The 20,413-nt window shown below is 41.8% G+C and overlaps 1 protein-coding gene across 1 annotated transcript; it reads left to right on the top strand.

The window, feature by feature from the left end:
- The first annotated feature begins 314 nt into the window (after positions 1-314).
- On the top strand, positions 315-10,593 carry ACOD1 (aconitate decarboxylase 1). The gene is made up of 5 exons (XM_084876426.1): positions 315-434; positions 4,245-4,406; positions 5,374-5,463; positions 7,459-7,664; positions 8,757-10,593. Exons 1-5 carry the CDS (start codon positions 423-425, stop codon positions 9,700-9,702), a joined length of 1,416 nt encoding a protein of 471 aa, XP_084732552.1. The 5' UTR covers positions 315-422; the 3' UTR covers positions 9,703-10,593.
- The last annotated feature ends 9,820 nt before the right edge of the window (positions 10,594-20,413 follow it).

Genomic DNA, 20,413 nt, shown 5'->3' with positions numbered 1-20,413 from the left:
AGGTTGCTTTATTCAGGAAGCCAGCAGCCTGGGAATATGGTGGACCAATGTCCAAAAACCATCTCTGAAGTTCTGAACCAAGGAGAAGAGTTTTACAGGGAGGCAGGTGGGAAACAGCAGGAACTATGTGCTGGCGCACACAGCCGGAACCAGTTAATCTTTTCCCTGATTACTGGAGACGTGCTTGCATCAGAATTACTATTCTTCTTTGTGGTCAGGCATGACCTAGGCCATGCATTCCCTCTGTGGAAACCTCTGGTTCCTCTAAAATAAGTTCAAGTGGGAAGTGTTGAAACATATTTTAAGGTTAAAACAAAGAAAAGGAGGTTGGGTTTGAGAGGAGTGACGGGTATAAAAGGCAATCACACAGAAAATGAATTACTCCTTGGATTCCCTCTTGAGATAAACCTCTTCTTTAGACCATGAAGCTCAAGGTATTGTTATATTTTATGTGGCTAATTTAAATTGGTTTTCTAGTTTATCTCTTATTGTCTCGATTTCTTCATTGCCCTCTCATTTGAAGAGCTATCTGATTCTACTTCAAAAATGGCATTTTACTGTTTCCCAAAGCCTCTGGGATATCTAATTAACTGAATCTTGTTTCTTTTCTTTTTGTTTGGTGTGTGTGTGTGTGTGTGTATGTGTGTGTGTTTTAGCAATGTTTTATCAATGACAGACATATATCTATTGTATAAAGTTAGGAAGAAAATGAATCATTATACGTTCATTGAATTAACCTCCTGGTTTTGTGTACGTTAACATTGGTTTTGCCAGATTATTTTTCTAATTATATGTTTATTGTTCTTAGTCTCCTAGAGAAGGTAAAATTTCTATGGCTATAATATTTAGTACTATGTAGAATAAGAGTGGTGAAAGAGGACATCCCTGTATTGATCCTGTTCTTAGGGGAAATGCTTTTAGTATTTGTCCATTGAATATGAAGTTGGCTGAAGGTTTATCATATATGTCCTTTATTATGTTGAGGTATGATCCCTCTAGTCTCACTTTGATGAGAGTTTTTGTTATAAATGAGTACTGGATTTTATTAAATACTTTTTCTGCATCTATTGATATGATCATGTGATTTTTATCTTTTATTTTGTTTATGCAATGTACCACATTTATTGGTTTGCATATATTGCATCAAACTCACATTCCTGGAATAAATCCCACTTGATCATGATTTTTTTAAGTGTGCTGCTGGATCTGATTTTGTTGAGTATTTTAGCATCTATATTCATCAGTGATATTGGCCTCTAATTTTATTTACTTGTGTTTTTATCTGGCTTTAGTATTAGAATAATGTTGGCCTAATAAGAAAAGCTTGGAAGTTTTCACTCTCTTGAATTTTTCTGGAGTAGTTTGAGAAGGATAAGTGTTAGTTCTTATTGGAATTTTTGGTAAAATTTGCCTGTGAAGCCATCAAGTCCAGAACTTTTGTTTGCGGAAGAGTTTTGATTACTGCTTCAATTTCATTAGTTATTATTGGCTTACTTAGGTATTTTTCTTCGTCTTGATTAAGTTTTGGAAGATTAAGTTCTCTAGGAATTTGTCAATTTCATCCAGGTTGCCTAGCCTGTTGGCATGTAGTTTTTCATAGCATTTTTTTTTTTATAAACCTTTGTATTTCTGTGGTGTGAGTTGTTATTTCACCTCTTATGTTTCTGTTTATTTATTTGGGTTCTCCCTCTTTGTTTCTTGATGAGTCTGGCTAAAAGTTCATCAATCTTATTTATCTTTTCAAAGAACCAGCTCTTGGATTCATTGATCTTTTCTATTTTATTTTGCTTTAATTTATTTGTCTCTATGCCATTTATTTCCACTTTGTTCTTTATTATTTCCATTCTTCTACTTACTCTGAGCTTTTCTTGTTGTTCTCTTTATAATTACTTTAGTTTTAGTGTTACATAGTTTATTAGAGCTTTTTCTTGTTTCTTGTAATGCTATGAACTTCCCTCTCAGGACCACTTTTGCTGATCCCATAAGTTTTGGGTTGGGTGCTCCTTTTTGTTTGCTTCCAGAAAGTTCTTTATTTCTTCTTTGATTTTATTGGTAGCCCTTTAATTGTTTAGCCTCCATGTGTTTGACTGTTTTTGAGTGTTTTTATTGTAATTAATTTCTAGTTCATGCCATTGTGATCTGAGAAAATGCTTGATATGATTTCAAACCTCTTGAACTTGTAGAGATTTAGTTTGGGTCCTAGTATGTGGTCTATCTTTGAGAATGTCCTATATGCACTTGAGAAGAATGTATATTCTGCAGTCTTGGGATGGAATATTCTATAAATGTCAATTAAATCCATCTGGTGTATATGTGGGTGACATAGCATTCACCCTCCAGAGGATGTGCTTGGCATAGGCAGCTAGTTCACTTTTCCTAGTACTTTCCCATGAGGAGTAAATAAATTATCTGAGTTTCTGTTTCCTTGTGTGTGATTTTTTGTCTCAAAGATCTATCCAGTAATGTCAATGGTATATTAACGTTCCTACTATGACTATATTTCTGTCTATCTTAAAGTCTTCCATGGGCTTTTTTATATATTTAAGATGAATATATGTTTAACATGGTTATATTCTCTTATTGTATCAATCCCTTTAGTATCATGTAGTGGCCTTCTTTATCTCTTTCTATGGCCTTTGCTTTGAAGTTTATTTTGCCAGATATAAGTATTGCTACCCCCATGTGTTTTTTATTTCCATTTGATTTTGTTTTAAATATATTTTTATTTATTTCAGAGAGGAAAGGAGAAGTAGAGAGAGAAAGAGAGAGAGGGAGAGAGAGAGAGAGAGAGACATTAATGATGAGAGAGAATCATTGATCAGCTGCCTTCTGCACACCCCCTACTGGGGACTGAGCCTGCAACCTGGACATGTGCCCTTGATCAGAATCAAAACTGGGGCCCAGCCCTAACCAGTTTTGCTCGGTGGATAGAGCATCAGCCTGTGGACTGGAAGGTCCCAGGTTCGATTCCTGTCAAGGGTACATCCCCGATAGGAGATGTGCAGGAGGCAGCTGATTGATGTTTCTGACTGTATACCTCTCCCTTCCTCTCTCTGTAAAAAATCAATAAAATATATATATATTAAAAAAAAAACAAAAAAACAAAACTGGGGCCCTTCAGTCCGCAGGCTGATGCTCTATCCACTGAGTCAAACCAGCTAGGGTTTCATTTCCATTTGTATGGAAAATATTTTTCCATCCCTTCACTCTCACCCTGTATGAGTCTTTAGTTATGAGGTGGATCTTTTGTAGACAGCATATATAATGTTTTCTTATCCATTTGGCTAACCTGTGTCTTTTTTTTTTTTAATATATTTTATTGATTTTTTTACAGAGAGGAAGGGAGAGAGATAGAGAACTAGAAACATCGATGAGAAACATCAACCAGGTGCCTCTTGCACACCCCCTACTGGGGATGTGCCCGCAGCCAATGTACATGCCCTTGACCGGAATTGAATCTGGGACCTTTCAGTCCGCAGACCGAAGCTCTCTGCCACTGAGCCAAACCGGTTTCGGCTAACCTGTGTCTTTTGATTGTAGCATTTATTCCATTTACATGTAAGATTACTGTTAATAGGCACTGATACCATTTTTTATATCTATATTCCTCACTCTCACATTGATGTTTTCTCTCTATCTGTCTCTCCCCCTCCCTTCCAATCTCTCTAAAAATCAATAGAGAAGATATGCTCAATGAGGTTTAGCAACAGCAACAAAAAAGCCTATGTAACTTAATGACATTGCCTTTCTGGGTCTCTTTACCTGCAAAGGAGATGCACAATAAATACCTACCTAGAGACTTGTGGATACTGTATCTTAAAAGATCAGTGCAATACCTGGCACATACTTAAAATGGCAGTTACCAGCTCTTGAATGCACCTCACCCCCTGCCAAGGTCTGTCTGCTGTATGGCCACGATGCTCCCCACTCTCCCCTGTTGACTCTCTGTGCTTCCCTTCACCATCACCTCTCCACACTCTGGGTCATCGTCTGCTTGCTAATCTGTGTCCTCAACTTGACTGAGGGCAGAAACTGGCTAGTGTGTATTCCCACATCCCTTTTTCTCACACATAGAAGGTGCTTGGTACACATCATTTTTTTAGAAATTAAACTTAATTTGATCATTTGGGTTTCCTCTAGTGGAATAAACTCTTTACATAAAAGTACCTCGAGTTTTCATCTATTACAGACGTATGCGGATACACAGTGAGTATCTGACTGTTCTAACCCTCTCCCCTTTAAAGTCTGTCACAGAAAGCTTTGCCAAAGTGATCCATGGCTTGAAAGTGGGACACCTGACAGATCGTGTTATTCAGAGGAGCAAGAGGATGATTCTGGATACGCTGGGCGTTGGGTTCCTGGGAACCGGTACAGAAGTGTTTCACAAAGCCAACGAATATAGTAAAGTAAGTTCATGTCTGCTTTAGATAAAAGCCAATGTGCACGCATGCCTGCTTAGGAGTGTACCCATGAGTGTACCAGAGCTGGGTGAGTTCTACTGCTCTGCTCTTCATGTTAGGGATACTACGTGGTGTATATAGCATTGTTGTATTGATATATAGTTTTACGCTTTTCTGTGCTCTATTATCTCAGTTTTCATATTCATCCATGTATTTCACTAAGTCACTGGCTTAAGACCATTCTTAACACTAGTAATATCTCATATTTATTATTATTATGACTAAAAACACTTTTTTAAAATATATTTTATTGATTTTGTACAGAGAGGAAGAGAGAGGGATAGAGAGTTAGAAACATCAATGAAGAGAGTCATCAATCAGCTGCCTCTTACACACTCCCTACTGGGGATATGCCCGCAACCAAGGTACATGCCCTTGACCGGAATCGAACCTGAGACCTTTCAATCTCCAAGCCGACGCTCTATCCATTGAGCCAAACTGGTTTCAGCTGAAAGCACTTTTTAACTGAGAGTCTTAGAAGCAATAGCACCCACCCCAGAGTCTCTGGGGGAAAGGCTGGGCCAGCACTCTGAGCAGACAGGGGTGTATGTGTGGGTGACATAGCATTCATCCTCCAGAGGATGTGCTTGGCATAGGCAGCTAGTTCACTTTTCCTAGTACTTACCCACGAGGAGTAAATAAGAGTAAATTCGGGCTTCACACCCTGGAGCACTTATAAATCATGGTCTGGGTTGAGCAACAATATCTCTTCTCACTTCATGAGAAAAGCTGTGTATTGTCCTACAAGGAAGAGAAGAATTTAATGGTTAAGGCTTTGATTTAACATAGCACAAAGGGTTCAATTAAGGACGATGAATGAAATGCCTCCAAAGATGAAGAATGACTCTTGCAATGGGGGCTTGGCATGCTAGGCTCACACTCTGTATCACTGGTTGATATTCTTTTGTTCCAGGTCTACAGTTCCAACGTATCCAGCACTGTTTGGGGCCAGCCAACCTTGAGACTCCCACTGACATATGCTGCTTTTGTCAACGGTGTGGCGGTAAGGAGATTTCCATGTCTTTTCCACTGTTTCAGAGTCAGGAAATATCTCAGAAATTGCCAAATTTCCATATTTTATTAATGGAATCATTGAAATTCTTAGAGATGAAGTGGACTGCCCTCCCTCCTATGTAGTAATCCCAGTTTTCATAGTGAATTGATACTTTCTAAATCAATTGTGAAGTAGAGGAAATAAGGTAGGATTTAGATAGCTCAACCTCTAAGGTAGCCCAAACTCTAAACTCTGAATGTGTTTAGCAGAGAACATACAACCTGATATCCAGACTCAATTTTTTGAGTACCACTTTCTATTCATTAGCCAGCCTTTCATTTATTCATTCATTAATTCATTAATTGATTCATACAACAAACATTTACTGAAAATTAAATAATGGCTATATATCTTTATTTTTTTGTAACAAAAGTCAGCATTTCTTGTCTAAGAGACAATTTTTATGCTTTACATAAGATATAATTTAGACATGAATATGTTCGGTTTTTGAGATATATTTATGGTTTGGGGGATAGTAGCTCAGAATATTGAAAGTCAAACCCAATGGTACATCTAAGGAATAAATGTCCAGTAAGCAGTAGAAAGTGCACCAGACACATCCAATAAACATAAATATCTATTTTAAATGAACTTCTGGTTATTACTATCCTATATAATAAAAACTTAATATGCTAAGTGTCCAGTGGGCCAGTGGGCCATTCAACCAATCAAACCGTAATATACTAATGATATGCTAAGGCGGCTTAACTGCTCGCTATGACATGCATTGACCAACAAGGGGTAGACAGTTGACTGGTTGACCAGTCACTATGATGTACACTGACCACCAGGAGGCAGACAGTCAACAAGTCCATTAGTCGTTGTGACATGTACTGACCACTATGGGGCAGATGCTCTGACCTGTAGGTTAGCTTGCTACTGGGGTCTGGCCAATTGGGACTGAGGAAGACAGGCCAGACACATCCCGGAGCCCTCCCGTGGTTGGCCAACCTCCCACAACCCTCCCTGGCCCTGACTGTGCACCAGTTAGGTCCCTTGGCCTGGCCTGCACCCTCTCACAATCCAGGACCCCTCTGGGGAGGTCAAAGAGCCAGTTTTGTCCCTTTGGCAGAACAACCAGTTCCTATGATGCACACTGACCACCAGGGGGCAGACACTCAACTCAGGAGTTGCCCTCTGGTGGTCAGTGCACTCCCACAGAGCTCACAGCTAACAAGCGCAGCAGCAGTGGTGGGAGCCTCTCCAGCCTCCACGACAGCGCTATGGGGGCAGTGGGCCTAAGTCGGCAGTCGGACATCTCCCAAAGTCTCCCAAAGTCTCAAAAGGGTGCAGGCCAGGCTGAGGGACACACATACCCCCACCAGTGTGCGAATTCCATGCACCGGGCCTCTAGTTTCATATAAGAAAAAAGTAAATAGCGGGGTTAAAGAGGACTAAAACCTGATAGCAGAAAATAATGATTTTAAAATATAATTTAGTATATAATCTTGGTTCAAAAATTCTTTCAACTTCTCCAGAAGTCTAAAATTATTTCATAATAAAAAAGTACACAAATATATGGTAAAATATGGGATAAATGATATTAAAGTTTTAGTGCAACTTATTTGAAGGGTGGGGAGGCAGTGAGGGAGGGAAGGATGAAGCAACCACCAAATTCCACAGCTTTGTTTATAAGGGAAATACAGATCTTTTCAGGGGCTATGGCAGAGAGCTCTGGTCACCTGGGTAAGACCCTAGATCCTTGGGGCTCAGTAGCCGCTCCCCAAGTACTGCCTGCTTTTGGCAGAGGACAGTCTGTCAAGTGCCCAGCTATGTGATCAAGAATCACAGCCTCTTCATAGGCTTTATTTTCAGGAATCAGATCTAAAATCTCACATCCAACAAGGCTATTACTTAACTAAATGCTTACTGATCCAAAAGCCATTGCACTCAGGGAAATACATTTTGGTTTTTGATTTGTTGTTTGCTTGTCTGTCTACATAGATTCACTCCATGGATTTCGATGACACGTGGCATCCTGCCACCCACCCTTCTGGAGCTGTCCTTCCTGTCCTCATGGCTTTATCAGAAGCCCAACTTCCAAGTCCAAAGCTCTCTGGTCTTGACCTACTGCTTGCTTTTAATGTTGGGGTCGAAGTGCAAGGCCGACTAATGAATTTTTCCAAGGACGCCAATGACATACCGAAAAGGTATGGAAAACATTACCCCCACGAAGAAACAGTCAGAGTCCCTTTCATCTGTGAATCATTACTTCTGTAGAGCTTTCTGACATAAAGTGTGGCTCACCTGAAGATGTTAATATTAGTGCTAGCAGATAAGTCAGGGCACCAGTCACATATCAAACTGTATATATGAAGATACGATTCAGAAGTGCTCATGAAAAATCCCCTTTGCAATGAAACCGGTTTGGCTCAGTGGATAGAGCAAAGGCCTACGGACTGAAGGATCCCAGGTTCGATTCCGGTCAAGGACACGTACCTTGGTTGTGGGCATGTCCCCAGTGGGGGGTGTGCAGGAGGCAGCTGATCAGTGTTTCAACCTTTCTATCCCTCTCTCTTCCTCTCTGTAAAAACTCAATAAAATATATTTTAAAAAATAAATAAAAATCCCCTTTGGGTTTAGAACACCAGGACCATGAAATAAATTGGGGTCTGATGCCATCCTGGCACCTGTGGGTACCCTGAATATTCCTGATCCCATCAAAGCATAATCTACTTTGATGTTTGTTAGGGTTCTTCAGACTAATGAGAACACACAGAACATCCTAAACCTGACTGTTCAACCCATAGGGCAAAACGGTCAAATGTGGGCTGTAGCATAGGGTTCAATACAATATTTATCTTGTCACTTGGTCCAGCCTGCTAGGGGAGCTGTAAATTGGAATGCGGAATGAATTTTCACAATTTCTAAAAGGCCCTTAAAGTTTAGAGTTACTTACATGATCTTTCAGTAATCAACAACTTTCTACCTTTCTTTAATAATTATAAAAGTACCATTCATAAAAGAATTTACTGTCGCCGGCACTGTTAAAAGCATGTCAATTCATTCAACACTCTATAAGGTAAATACTACTGGTATTATTGTTGCCACTTGTAAGAAAGAGAAAACAGAACAGAGATGTTGAATGCCTTTCCCCAAGATCTCTCAACTAATAAGTGGAAGAGCTGAGATTTGAACGTAGGCAGCATAGCCCCATGATCTAAGTTCCTGATCGCTATAACTATACTGCCTCCTGGTGGTGGAGGTTTGTAAATCTCTAATACTGCCTTTTTGCTTTTCAGATTCCATCCGCCATCAGTGGTAGGAACTTTGGGGAGTGCTGCTGCTGCATCCAAGATGTTAGGGCTCAGCATGACCAACTGCCAAAAGGCCTTGGCTATTTCCGTTTCTCATGCCGGGGCACCCATGGCAAATGCCGCCACTCAGACCAAGCCTCTCCACATGGGCAACGCTGCCAGGCACGGGATGGAAGCTGCTTTCCTGGCCATGCTGGGTCTCGAAGGAAACAAGCAGGTCTTGGACACGCAGACTGGATTCGGGGCCTTCTATACCAACTACTCCCCCAAAGTCCTTCCAAACCTAGATTCTTACGCGTGGCTCCTGGACCAGCAGGATGTGGCTTTCAAGAGTTTCCCTGCACATCTGGCCACCCACTGGGTGGCAGACGCCGCTGCATCTGTGAGAAAGCACCTTGTAACCGACCGAGCCATGCTTCCCCCTGACCACATTGAGAGGATCGTGCTCAGAATTCCAGATGTCCAGTACGTAAACCGGCCTTTCCCGGACTCGGAGCACGAAGCCCGTCACTCCTTCCAGTACGCGGCCTGTGCCATGCTGCTCGATGGTGGCATCGCGGTACCATCATTCCACAGAGACCAGATCAACAGGCCACAGGTGAGAGAGTTACTTGGCAAGGTGGAGCTGGAGCATCCTCAGGACAACCTGCCAAACTTCAACACACTCTACTGTGAGATAAGTGTCACCCTCAAGGATGGAGCCACCTTCACCGAGCGCTGTGATACCTTCTATGGTCACTGGAGGAAGCCGCTGAGCCAGAAGGACCTAGAGGCCAAGTTCAGAGCCAATGCCTCCAGGATGCTGTCCTGCGATGCAGTAGAAAGACTTATAAAGACAGTGGACAACCTGGAAGGTCTAGAGGACTGTTCTGTGCTAACCTCACTTCTGAAAGGACCCTCTCCACCAGAGATGATTTCACAATCCATCTAGCATGTGATAATTCCATAGTACAACATCTAAATGACTTTATATTTGGGGAAATTCAACGATTTGCTTTCCAGAGCAAAGGTCTGCTCTTGGTTCGCCCAGAACTAAATGCAGCCTGGTGGAGAGAGTCCAGACAGAACTGGGTATATATGGAAGGAGTCTTGTCCTGTTGTTTTGCAAGACTGTTCCAAATACCTATAAGCATTCATAGAGCTGAATTTCAAGTCACCTATGACTTCTTTATAAAATTAGTATTTTCAGAGGAATTTTATGAACTTCATGAACCTCCAGTGTGAGAAGACTTTGAACCTGTACTTTTTTTTTTTTTTTTTTTTTTTTTTTTTTTTGCTGACAGTGGAGAAGGGCTCTGGTCCATTGTACCACCAACAGATTTCTTAGACCAGGGGTTATAGAAGCTCTCCATGGCGGAGAGGATGCTGCTGGGTTTAAATACGAGAGCTTAGTGGGTTAAAATCCTGCCTCCACAACTTACTAGATGTTACTACGTATTCTTCTACAATAGTTTCTCTATTTTGTAAAGCAGAAATAAAAAGCAATCTAAAAAATGAAGTGGCTTCCCTTCAGAAGCCATGCTTTTAACCACTGCATTATGTCACCTTTCATTATTTAAAAAAAAAGGAGGGGGGGGGGGTTGTGAAATAAATAATGAATGAAGAGTCTGAGATATAATAAAGAATGACATCAAGACCATCAACCATCAGGAGCTCACAGTTCAATTCCTGGTCAGGGCATGTGTCCAGGATGTGGGCTCAATCCCAAGTGTGGGTGTATAGGAGGCAGCCAGTTAATGATTCTCACTCATCATTGATGTTTCTACCTCTCTCTCCCTCCCCCTTCCTCTCTGAACTACACACACACACACACACATATATGTATACACACACACACACACACATATGTGTGTGTGTGTATATATATATATATATATATATGAATGACAACAAAAATGTATATGTCTATAGTTAAATAAATATTGACTTATAAAATAATAAAATGTCTTATGTGTTTAAAATTGTAACATTAGCAGAAAATTTTATAGTAAACTAGAGGACCAGTACACAAAATTGTGCATTTGGGGAGGGACCCTCAGCCCAGCCTGCACCCTCTCACAGTCTGGGAGCCCTGGGGGGATGTCCGTCAGATGGCTTAGGCCTGCTCCCTATGGGGATGTCAGTTGGACATCCTCAGTGCTGCCACAGAGGTGGGAGAGGCTCCTGCCACCACAGCTGTGTTCGCCAGCTGTGAGTCCAGCTTCTGGCTGAGCCACACTCCCCCTGAGGGCACACACTGACCACCAGGGGGCAGCTTCTGCATCGAGCAGGATTGAGCTGAAACTGTCTCCAACATCCCAACATCCCCCAAAGGGAGGATGGCCAGCAGGGGAGGGATATGGGAGGGCCCCAGGATGTGTCTGGCCCATCTCGCTCAGTCCCAATTGGCCCAACCCCAGCAGCAAGCTAACCTACCAGTTGGAGAGTCTGCCCCCTGGTGGTCAGTGTATGTATGTCATAGTGACTGGTCAATGGGTCAAATATCTGCCCCCTGGTGATCAGTGCTCATCATAGCAAGTGGTTGAGTGGACTTAGCATATCATTAGCATATTACACTTTGATTGGTTGAATGGATGACTGGATGACACTTAACATATTAGGTTTTTATTATATCGGATGTGCTCTAAATTCCTTGTTTTGTTCAAGAGTAGGGCAAAGCTACTAACTCTAGACTTTGATTTGTTAAGTATGCATGTTGACATTTCTAGGGTAACTATTTACAAAAAGGCAGCAGAATGTATCACTTCCAGTTAATAGGGAGGGAAATACGTAATTAGGGGGAAAATCACCCATAGGAAGGCAAGACTGGAGGGGAAAAGAAATGTAGAAAAGGCAGAACAGATATAAATTATAGGAAAAAAATCCAAATATATCTGTAATTATAAAAACAGTAAATGGACTAAATACTCAGTTAAAAAAATATACCATGAACACATTGTTAAAAATGTTTCATAGCTTTATTAATATCAACGTTACATACTATTAATTTATCCATTTTAGGTGTACAGTTCAATGAGTTCTAGTAAATTTATAGATTTGTGCAAACATCACCACAATTCAGTTTTTGGAATATTTCTATCACTCTAAAAAAATTCCTCATGACGGCTTGCAATCAATCCCCAGCCCCTCTCCAGCCCTCAGCAAGCAATAATCTGCTTTCTACCTCAATAGTTTTATCTTTTCCAAATATTTTCTCTAGTAAGTGGAATCATACAATATGTAGTCTTGTGTGTCTGACTCTTTCACTTAGCATAAAGTTTTAAGATTTTTCCACATATGTATCAGAGCACTTTACTCCCTTACATTCCTTAGTAACACTCCACCGTGTGGATATGTTGCAGGGCAGTGAAAAGCTAGGGAAATTCCAGGGCAAGGTGAATAGGGAAACTGAGATAAAGAAGTCAAAAGAAGGCCAACAGTGTGGGCAATTTACAGCTGGCTTGTAAATAACAAGCCTTTGTCTTCCCAGCCAAGGACACCTGAGAGCAAATGGTTAAAAACCTCCCAAATGAGAGAATGCAGAAAAAGAGGGAGGAAGGGGAAGGGAGAAAAAGGAAGTTTTATTATTTTTTTGTTTAACTCACTAACAGAGAAGCCAGCAGTCTCAAGGTGAGGCGAGATGAAATTGCCAGGTGCTTCCCATGAATTCTGAACCTTGAAAACTAGTCTGTACCGAGACATTCAACGGAGGAATTTTTGAAACCTATAGACAGGGGAGTGTAGAACTCCTCCAGCCCGCACATGGCATTGGCTTTCCTGGGTTAGCTGGAAAAGCCTACCCGCCCTCAGCCCAGTGAACTGGGATAGATTTGCTTGCCTTGCTTCTTTAATAAATGTGCTTGCTTTGATAAATTGGCTTTGTCATAATACAATCAGGGTCTCCATTTAAATTCATGTATACTAGAAGACAAGAATTGAGGAGACAGCCCGCTCCCTTCAACGGAGGGGGTTATCTGATGATACCTTTTCGGGGGGCTCTGGCTGCAGGAACAGATGTACCACACTTGGTTTACCCATTCATTGGTTAATGGGTACAGTTGTTTCCATTGGGGGGCTATGATGAATAATGCCTCCATGAACGATCTCACACATGTCCTTCCGTAGGCATATCTTTCTACCCTGTTTCCCCGAAAATAAGACAGTGTCTTATATTAATTTTTTTCTCCCAAAGTTGCAGTAGGTCTTATTTTCAGGAGATGTCTTATCTTTCCATGCGCTAGGTATTATTTTCGGAGGATGTCTTATTTTCGGGGAAACACGTCTGTCTCTTGGGTAGCTACCTAAGAGTGGGAATGCTGGGCCATCTGATAAGTATATGTTTAAGGTTATAAAACAACTGTTTTCCAAACTAGCTCTATCATGTTACATTTCCACCAGCAATGACTAAGAGTCCTCGTTTCTCCATATCCTCATCAGCTGACTTGTAAATAGCGAGCCTTTATCTTCCTTAGAATTGCCACTTTTTTTACATTTCAATCAGTCTGGTAAGTGTGCAATAGTATCTCATGGTAATATTAATTTGAATTTCCTTCATGACTAATTCTCACACATTTTGGCCAATTTTTTTTTTCTTTTTTGAAATGTATCTTTATTGTTGAACGTATTACAGGTGTCCCATCCCGTCTCTCCCCACACCCCAATTGAGCCCCTCTACCCTCAGTCTGGTAAGGATTAAAAAGAAAAACAGCTTAGGGTTAGTTCACAGAAAATTAACATTCAAAACACCTCCAAAGCAGGTGAATGTTTCAGAAGCAGCTGCACTGGCTCCCGTGAAACTCTAGAGGGCTGCATAGCACATCAGAAGAACGTCTGATGCACAGTAACTTAAAAATAGATCATGGCCTTCTCAGAAGCACAGCACAGAACAAATACCTTCATAGGAATAATGAAAACCAGTCTAGTCATCTTGTTCAGTTGTAAATGCAGAAACCAATGTTCAGATATCATCCTGTCACTCAAAAAATTCTCCTTGCTTTTTGTTGTCATTATTATTAAACACAAGTCAATGCACCACAGTTATAGTTGTTGCTCATATTAAAATGGGAAAATTAAACTGGACTGCGTGGTGTTCCTCTGGGCAGATGGTTCCCAGGTTCTTGTCCGGTGAAGTCCAAGAATGAAATCACGGACAGAACATGGTGTAGCAAAAGATGGAAATTTATTGAGAAACAGGCACAGACTCCCATGGGGGTAGGGGGATAGAGTCCCACTAAGTCCCTTTTTTCCCACGGTTTATAAAGGCCCTGATATCCCCTCTGATTGGTCACGATCCTGATTTGGTCACTATAGCAACTTCAGAGCTCAAATCTCAGGTGAGGTACATGCGGTTTCTCCTCTTCTTCTCCCTTATAGTTCTCCTATTACCTTTGGACTTCCTCTTCCCTCTCTGAATGAGGAGATTCCTTCCCCTTATTCTGTAAATGTGTACCTTCTTCAGCTCCCAGCTCCCTTATTCCATGGGAATGTACCTTTTGCAGGTCTGTAGCTCTGTGCTTTTTTCATGGACCCTTTCCTTCCTAAAATTTCCTAAACCTGCATATTTTACCCTAAGAACTCCTTTCAATATTGGAACCAACCTGGAGGTTCAGGAAAAAGCCTTTGAAATAAGTAAATATAAATGACAATGTGTTTATATAGGAACACTATTGGTCAAAAAACTCAATAATTGTTGTTTCATCTTTGGGTCAAGATCACACTGAGCAGAAACCGGTTTGGCTCTGATAGAGCATCGACTTGGGGACTGAAAGGTCCTGGGTTCGATTGCCGTCAAGGGCATGTACCTTGGTTGCGGGCACATCCCCAGTAGGGGGTGTGCAAGAGGCAGCTGATCGATGACTCTCTCTCTCATCGATGTTTCTAACTCTCTATCTCTCTCCTTTCCTCTCTGTACAAAATCAATAAAATATATTTTAAAAAATCACACTGAAAGTATCTATCATCACATGATAGAGTGTGTGTATATAATTCATTTGGTCAGAGCAAAAATATTTTTACTTGAATAATTTGTCCTAAATATTATAACTAAAGCATCGCTTTTCAAATACATTATAAAGCATCCCCACCGTTTCCCTCATTTCATCACAGATGTCATTCGGGGGGCTGCACCATGACAGCGCATGTCTGCACCGCTTGTTGGTGGCATCCTGGCAGATTCACTCACATCCCCGCAGCGGAGTTTGGGTCTCGGCTCTTTTACAGCAGCTGCTTGGTCTGCTTTCGCACATCTGTCAGAACAGAAGATCTGAGCAGGAGATATTTCTGAGGCACCTGACAGCGTGACTGTGAAGAGTTAAAAGTATCAGGTCGCTTTGGCCTCTCAGAGGCTGCAATGTTCACAGAAAAAACACACAGGCACTGTGCACATAAGAAACCTATTCCAACCCGAGGCTTCATTTAAATGCCCAGCTGGTAAGAGAAAGGAAGGTTCTGAGACAGGAATTTTGGGGGTAAATCAGGTCAGGTTCAGGAAATGTTAGAAAGTTTAGAAACTAAGGGGACCATGGAGAGAGCACAGGGCCTCAGAGCAGCAGAAGGTCTATTTCCATAGAATAGGGGAGCTGGAAAGCTGCAACAGGCACATTTCCATAGACTGAGGGAGCTGGGAACAGCAGAAGGTCTATTGTAGAGGGGGATCCCTTTCCTGAGTCCAGTATGGATAGAAGACAATCCGGTTCCTGAGTAGGGGGACGGGGGATTGAGAAAGGGAAAGAGACAAGACACAAATACTGTAGAGAAAACTGGGACCAAGTGGAACTACTGTCCTTTGATGGAGAGACAGGGACCTGTTTATGCCCAGATTTCAAAATCCCCAAAGACCATCAGGGAGCCGAGTCCGATGCAAAAGCAAAGAACCTTTATTCAAGCTCGAGCCCGGTCTCTCCACCTCTACCGACGCAACAGCAGGATGCAAAGAGCCCCAAGTTCTAAGAGTACAGCTTCTTTACAGGGCTTAGAGTTGGGTGGTGGGGTGAGGGCCAGGGTCCTGTTACACAGGTGGCTGGATGCGGTTAGCTTATTTGGCCTTCTGCATTCCTATTGGCTGATTTAAGGATGGGTTAGGCAACTGGAACTATTTTGTAAAAAACTGGTGTTTAATAAGTGTTTGCTTTCTAGCCTGCTTTAGCCTGTTTGAAGATAAACTCAGCTATATGACCTTGTAGGCCAGAGACTAGATATGCCCATAATCTCAAAGCCATGCCAGGTGCATTTTTCAATTGAATAGAACTGTGTTGTTTTCAAGGCCAGCATCGAGATAACCACTAAGTGCACATAGGGCTGGCTCTTCAACAAAAAGGGAAGTTCTGCTTATAGCCTTGCTCTGCCCTTTCAGACCCAGAGCTGATGCAGCATCTTTATTTTATACACCCAAATACCAGGAAGTTTTACTAAAAGTCAAGACAAAGGAGATTATTTGCATTCTTGGGTGGGCCCCAGAATTCATTCCTGGTGCTTGACTGGATTTACGTAATCAAACCCACTCCTTGGCACGTGGGCAGAAATGGAGGTCAAGCTGACAACACTTCTGCCTTTTGGCAGAATGTGTTTCCAGTGTGTGGATTTGCCAACTGCCACCGGATTCAGCTGACAATTGAAAGAAATGCCCATGGGCCTTCCCAAGTGCTGTCTACAGTCTATATTTACAAAATAAAGGGAAGGAAGCCCCTCATTCAGAGGAAGAAGAAGAAAGCTCAGCCCTAAACGGTTTGGCTCAGTGAATAGAGCCTTGGCCTGCGAACGAAAGGGTCCCAGGTTCCATTCCAGTCAAGGGCATGTACCTTGGTTGCAGGCACACCCCCCCATAGGAAATGTGCAGGAGGCAGCTGATCGATGTTTCTCTCTCATCCATGTTTCTAACTCTCTATCCCTCTCTCTTCCTCTCTGTAAAAAATCAACAAAATATATTAAAAAAAAAAAAAAAGAAAGAAAGAAAAAGAAAGAAGAAGAAAGAAAGTAGGAAGTAACAGCTTTGTCATAGAGTGTTGGGGAGGATTAAATATAGTAAATGCCAGTTTTGTTGAAACCTCTATACTAATGTATTTCCTCTTACTGAATGGTATACATTACTTCTTTTTATTTGATATACATGGAGAAAAGATAAGTTTTCGTTCTAAAAAATGGTTTTCTTGAGAATAAACTAAAAAATACAGGGTTGAGTAAAATTAAGTTTACGGCTGTTTGTATAGAAAAAGACGTGCAGGTTCTGATTATTACAATAGCTTGATTAACTCAAAAGAATGTCACAATGCAATCATAAATATACTTTTGCCCACCCCTGTATATTCAATAAATACATACAAAATTGTAAAGACATTGATGTTTCTAATTATCTCTCTCCCTTCCTCTCTGTAAAAAAATCAAGTAAAAGTGTTACTGGAGGAATTAACGGGCCACATTTCCCAGATATGAGCAGGAATGGGGTTCTTGGGGTGCTGCTGAAATGAGCATTTTCAGAAGCCCCCACGGGGGAGTGGGGTGTGGTAGACGACCTTATCGGTGTGGAGTTACATTCCTCTGGTTGTAAAGTCCCCTTAGCCCAGTCCTGAAAGAGGTGTAGCTGGGATTCCAACAGAGCCCAAAGCAGTGCCAGTGTCCAGAACTCCCATTCCATGTTGCAGCTGGGTCCCGGTTAGCATTTAGGCTGGTTACAGTCCATTAGTCCTTTATGTGTGGGGTCCTCGGGCTGTGGGACATATGGGCACAGGGGAGTGAGCCCCCTGCAAGCTGAAACCAGTTTGGCTCAGTGGATAGAGCGTCGACCTACAGACTGAAAGGTCCCAGGTTCAATTCCAGTCAAGGGCATGTACCTTGGTTGCAGGCACATCCCCAGTAGGGGGCGTGCAGGAGGCAGCTGATTGATGATTCTCTCTCATCGATGTTTCTAACTCTCTATCCCTCTCTGTTTCTCTCTATAAAAAGTCAATAAAATATATATATTTTTTAAAAAAAGAGTCCCAAGAGGGCCTGAGGGCCAAAGGCCAAGAGAGGCAAGAATGTAGGATCTCCCTTTGTTCAGAAGTTTAAATATTTAGGTTTCGAGCCCTTGCAGTGGCCACACCCATTCTGGCCACTGACTCACTCCCAGGTATGACTGACAGACAGGAGGCACCTTCCCACATCACTCAGACCTTCCTGGGCATGTGTCCAAACTGCCTTTGCCCAGTCCCTTCCGCCACTGATCAGCAGGGAACAGACTTGGAGTGTGCTAAATTAGCAGAGCTGTGTAAATGGCACATCTATATTATCTAGTATCCCCTTTACTCATTTCCCGTTAAATAGTGACCAGATTATCACAGTGGTATCAAAAGAGTGTAAAGCCAAAGTTACTTGATTTAGGATTAGGGTGAGATGTTAACTATAGTTCCAGAGTTGTTTGTTTGTTTGTTTTAAAGTATCACATGTTAAGTAGGTAGCCCCTCTAATTCCTTGAAAGGAATATTATAACTTTTAACTTAATTAAATTCACACTTAAGTTATTCTTTAAGTTATTTTTATTTAAAATAAATTCAGCTGTAGGTAAGTGAAACTGTGAATAAAAATCTGAAAATAGGATCTATACTAGTATATAGTTGATATATTTACGCACCTATAAAGCAGGTAACTATACCTGTCTCATAGCCTTTGGATCAGGGGGAGGAAATGGTTAATATTTTGTTAACATCAAGATATTGTTGCCCTTGCCAAAACTGGTTTGGCTCAGCGGATAGAGCGTCAGCCTGCTGACTGAGAAGTCCCAGGTTTGATTCTGGTCAAGGGCACGTACGTTGGTTGCAGGCACATCCCCAATAAGGGAACGTGCAGGAGGCAACTCTCTATCTCCCTTCCTCTCTGTAAAACAATCAATAAAATATATTTTAAAATATATATATTGTTGACCAGCCAGCATGGCTCAGTGGTTGAGCATCAACCTATGAACCAGAAGGCCATGGTTCGATTTCTCGTTGGGGCACATGCCCACGTTGCAGGCTCGATCCCAGTAGGAGGCATGCAGAAGGCAGCCAATCAATTATTCTCTGTCATCATTGATGTTTCAATTTCTCTCTTCCTCTCCTTTTCTCTCTGAAATCAATAAAAATATATTTTAAAAAAAGATATTGTTAACCTCTTACACAAAAATCAGTGTGCTCAGAGCAAGGCCTTTTAACTTTTCTCTGTGGCCCTTTTTGGCAGACTGTTTTGGTTTTTGTTGGTTTTTTTTGTTTTGTTTTGTTTTGTTTTTTAATGTCTAAAGAATTGTTCAACACCATCACATTTTAAGCGAGAAAATACAAATTAGCTTGGACTGGAAAAATTTGCCCTGCCATTCATGAACCAGGAATAAAAGGCAGATAAAATCCAGTTGCAAAATTAGCAGAAAACAGTATTTCTCCCAAAGCACAGTAACACAGGAGAGTTTTAAAGTGTCAACGAGACCGGTTTGGCTCAGTGGACTGAAAGGTCCCGGGTTCGATTCTGGTCAAGGGCATGTACCTTGGTTGCTGGCACATCCCCAGTGGGGGGTGGGCAAGAGGCAGCTGATTGATGATTCTCCCTCATCAATGTTTCTAACTCTCTATCCCTCTTTCTTCCTCTCTGTGAAAAATCAATAAAGTATATTTAAAAAAAATAAAAAATAAATAAATTGTCAACGTCATAAGGACCCTTGGTTTCAATGGTTTATCTTTATTTGTTTGTTAATCCTCTGAGGATATTTTCCCATTGAATTTTACAGAGAGCGGAAGGGAGGGGGAGAGACAGAAATGCCCTGACTGGGGCAGAGGATCGAGCCTGCAACCAAGGTACGTACCCTTGTGCCCTTGACTGGAGTTGACCCTTCAGTCCATGGGCCAATGTTCTATCCACTAAGCCAAACCTGCTAGGGCCCTTGGTTTCAATGGGCCCTCAAGCTTTAACAGCCACAGAGCAGAGAGAAGTAACCAGCACAGGGAGGGATTAGGCAACAATATTCTACAACCATCTTTGTCCTGGGGTGCTGGGGACATCACCAAGAGGGACAGAGACAGAACCGGACCAGAGCAGATGAGAGTTAGTAAGATGCTAAGTTAGGGCTAGTATGAGGAACCGCTTTCTCACCATTAGAGCTGTACACCCAAAACAGGAAATCCCCACCAGTCAAGGTCAGCCTGGAGTTTACTTTTGTAGTTCTGGAAAGTCCTGAGCAGGAATGGAAGTTCCACTGACTATGGCCGTCTAGTGTATGGCCCCATTATTTGTACAATATGGCTTTGGAGAACTGGTTTTTTTAAATTAGTTTTAAGTCATCCTCAAGTGCTAGTCCACAGGAAATCCTGCAGGTGCCCTACAAATCCAACATCACACTTCAGCTCTCATGGCTAGGATTTGTTCCCTCTCATCTTGGGTGGGTCTTCAGCCTTGATTTTGAGCTAGGCTTGTATGTGAAGGAGAGCTAGGATGGGAACCACTTAAATGCTTAGATAAGCAGGTGTTGAAATGGGACTGCCTGAACCTCCACAGAACTCCCCAACCTGGTGCAGTAAGTGGGCAGAGGTGTTTCGTGGGAGCAGAAAGGGAAGCAGAACTACTTCCCATCAACCTTTGGAAGGCCTTGCAGGCCTGGAGAAGCCAGTGATGACCCCATCATCGTGGTCAATTCTGGCAATTATAGTCACCTTGCTTATTATATA

The sequence above is a fragment of the Pipistrellus hanaki genome, assembly GCF_964339955.1.
Source record: "Pipistrellus hanaki genome assembly, chromosome: 3".
NCBI classification, from domain to species: Eukaryota; Metazoa; Chordata; class Mammalia; order Chiroptera; family Vespertilionidae; genus Pipistrellus; species Pipistrellus hanaki.
The sequence above is the reverse complement of the archived record's forward strand: the minus strand, read 5'-3'. Positions and strand labels throughout refer to the sequence as shown.

Bases quoted from the DNA above. Each gene is read 5' to 3' on its own strand.
- ACOD1 (XM_084876426.1), top strand. The intron at 5,464-7,458 runs GTAAGGAGATTT...CTGTCTACATAG, and splicing joins CTTTTGTCAACGGTGTGGCG to ATTCACTCCATGGATTTCGA. The intron at 7,665-8,756 runs GTATGGAAAACA...TTTGCTTTTCAG, and splicing joins GCCAATGACATACCGAAAAG to ATTCCATCCGCCATCAGTGG.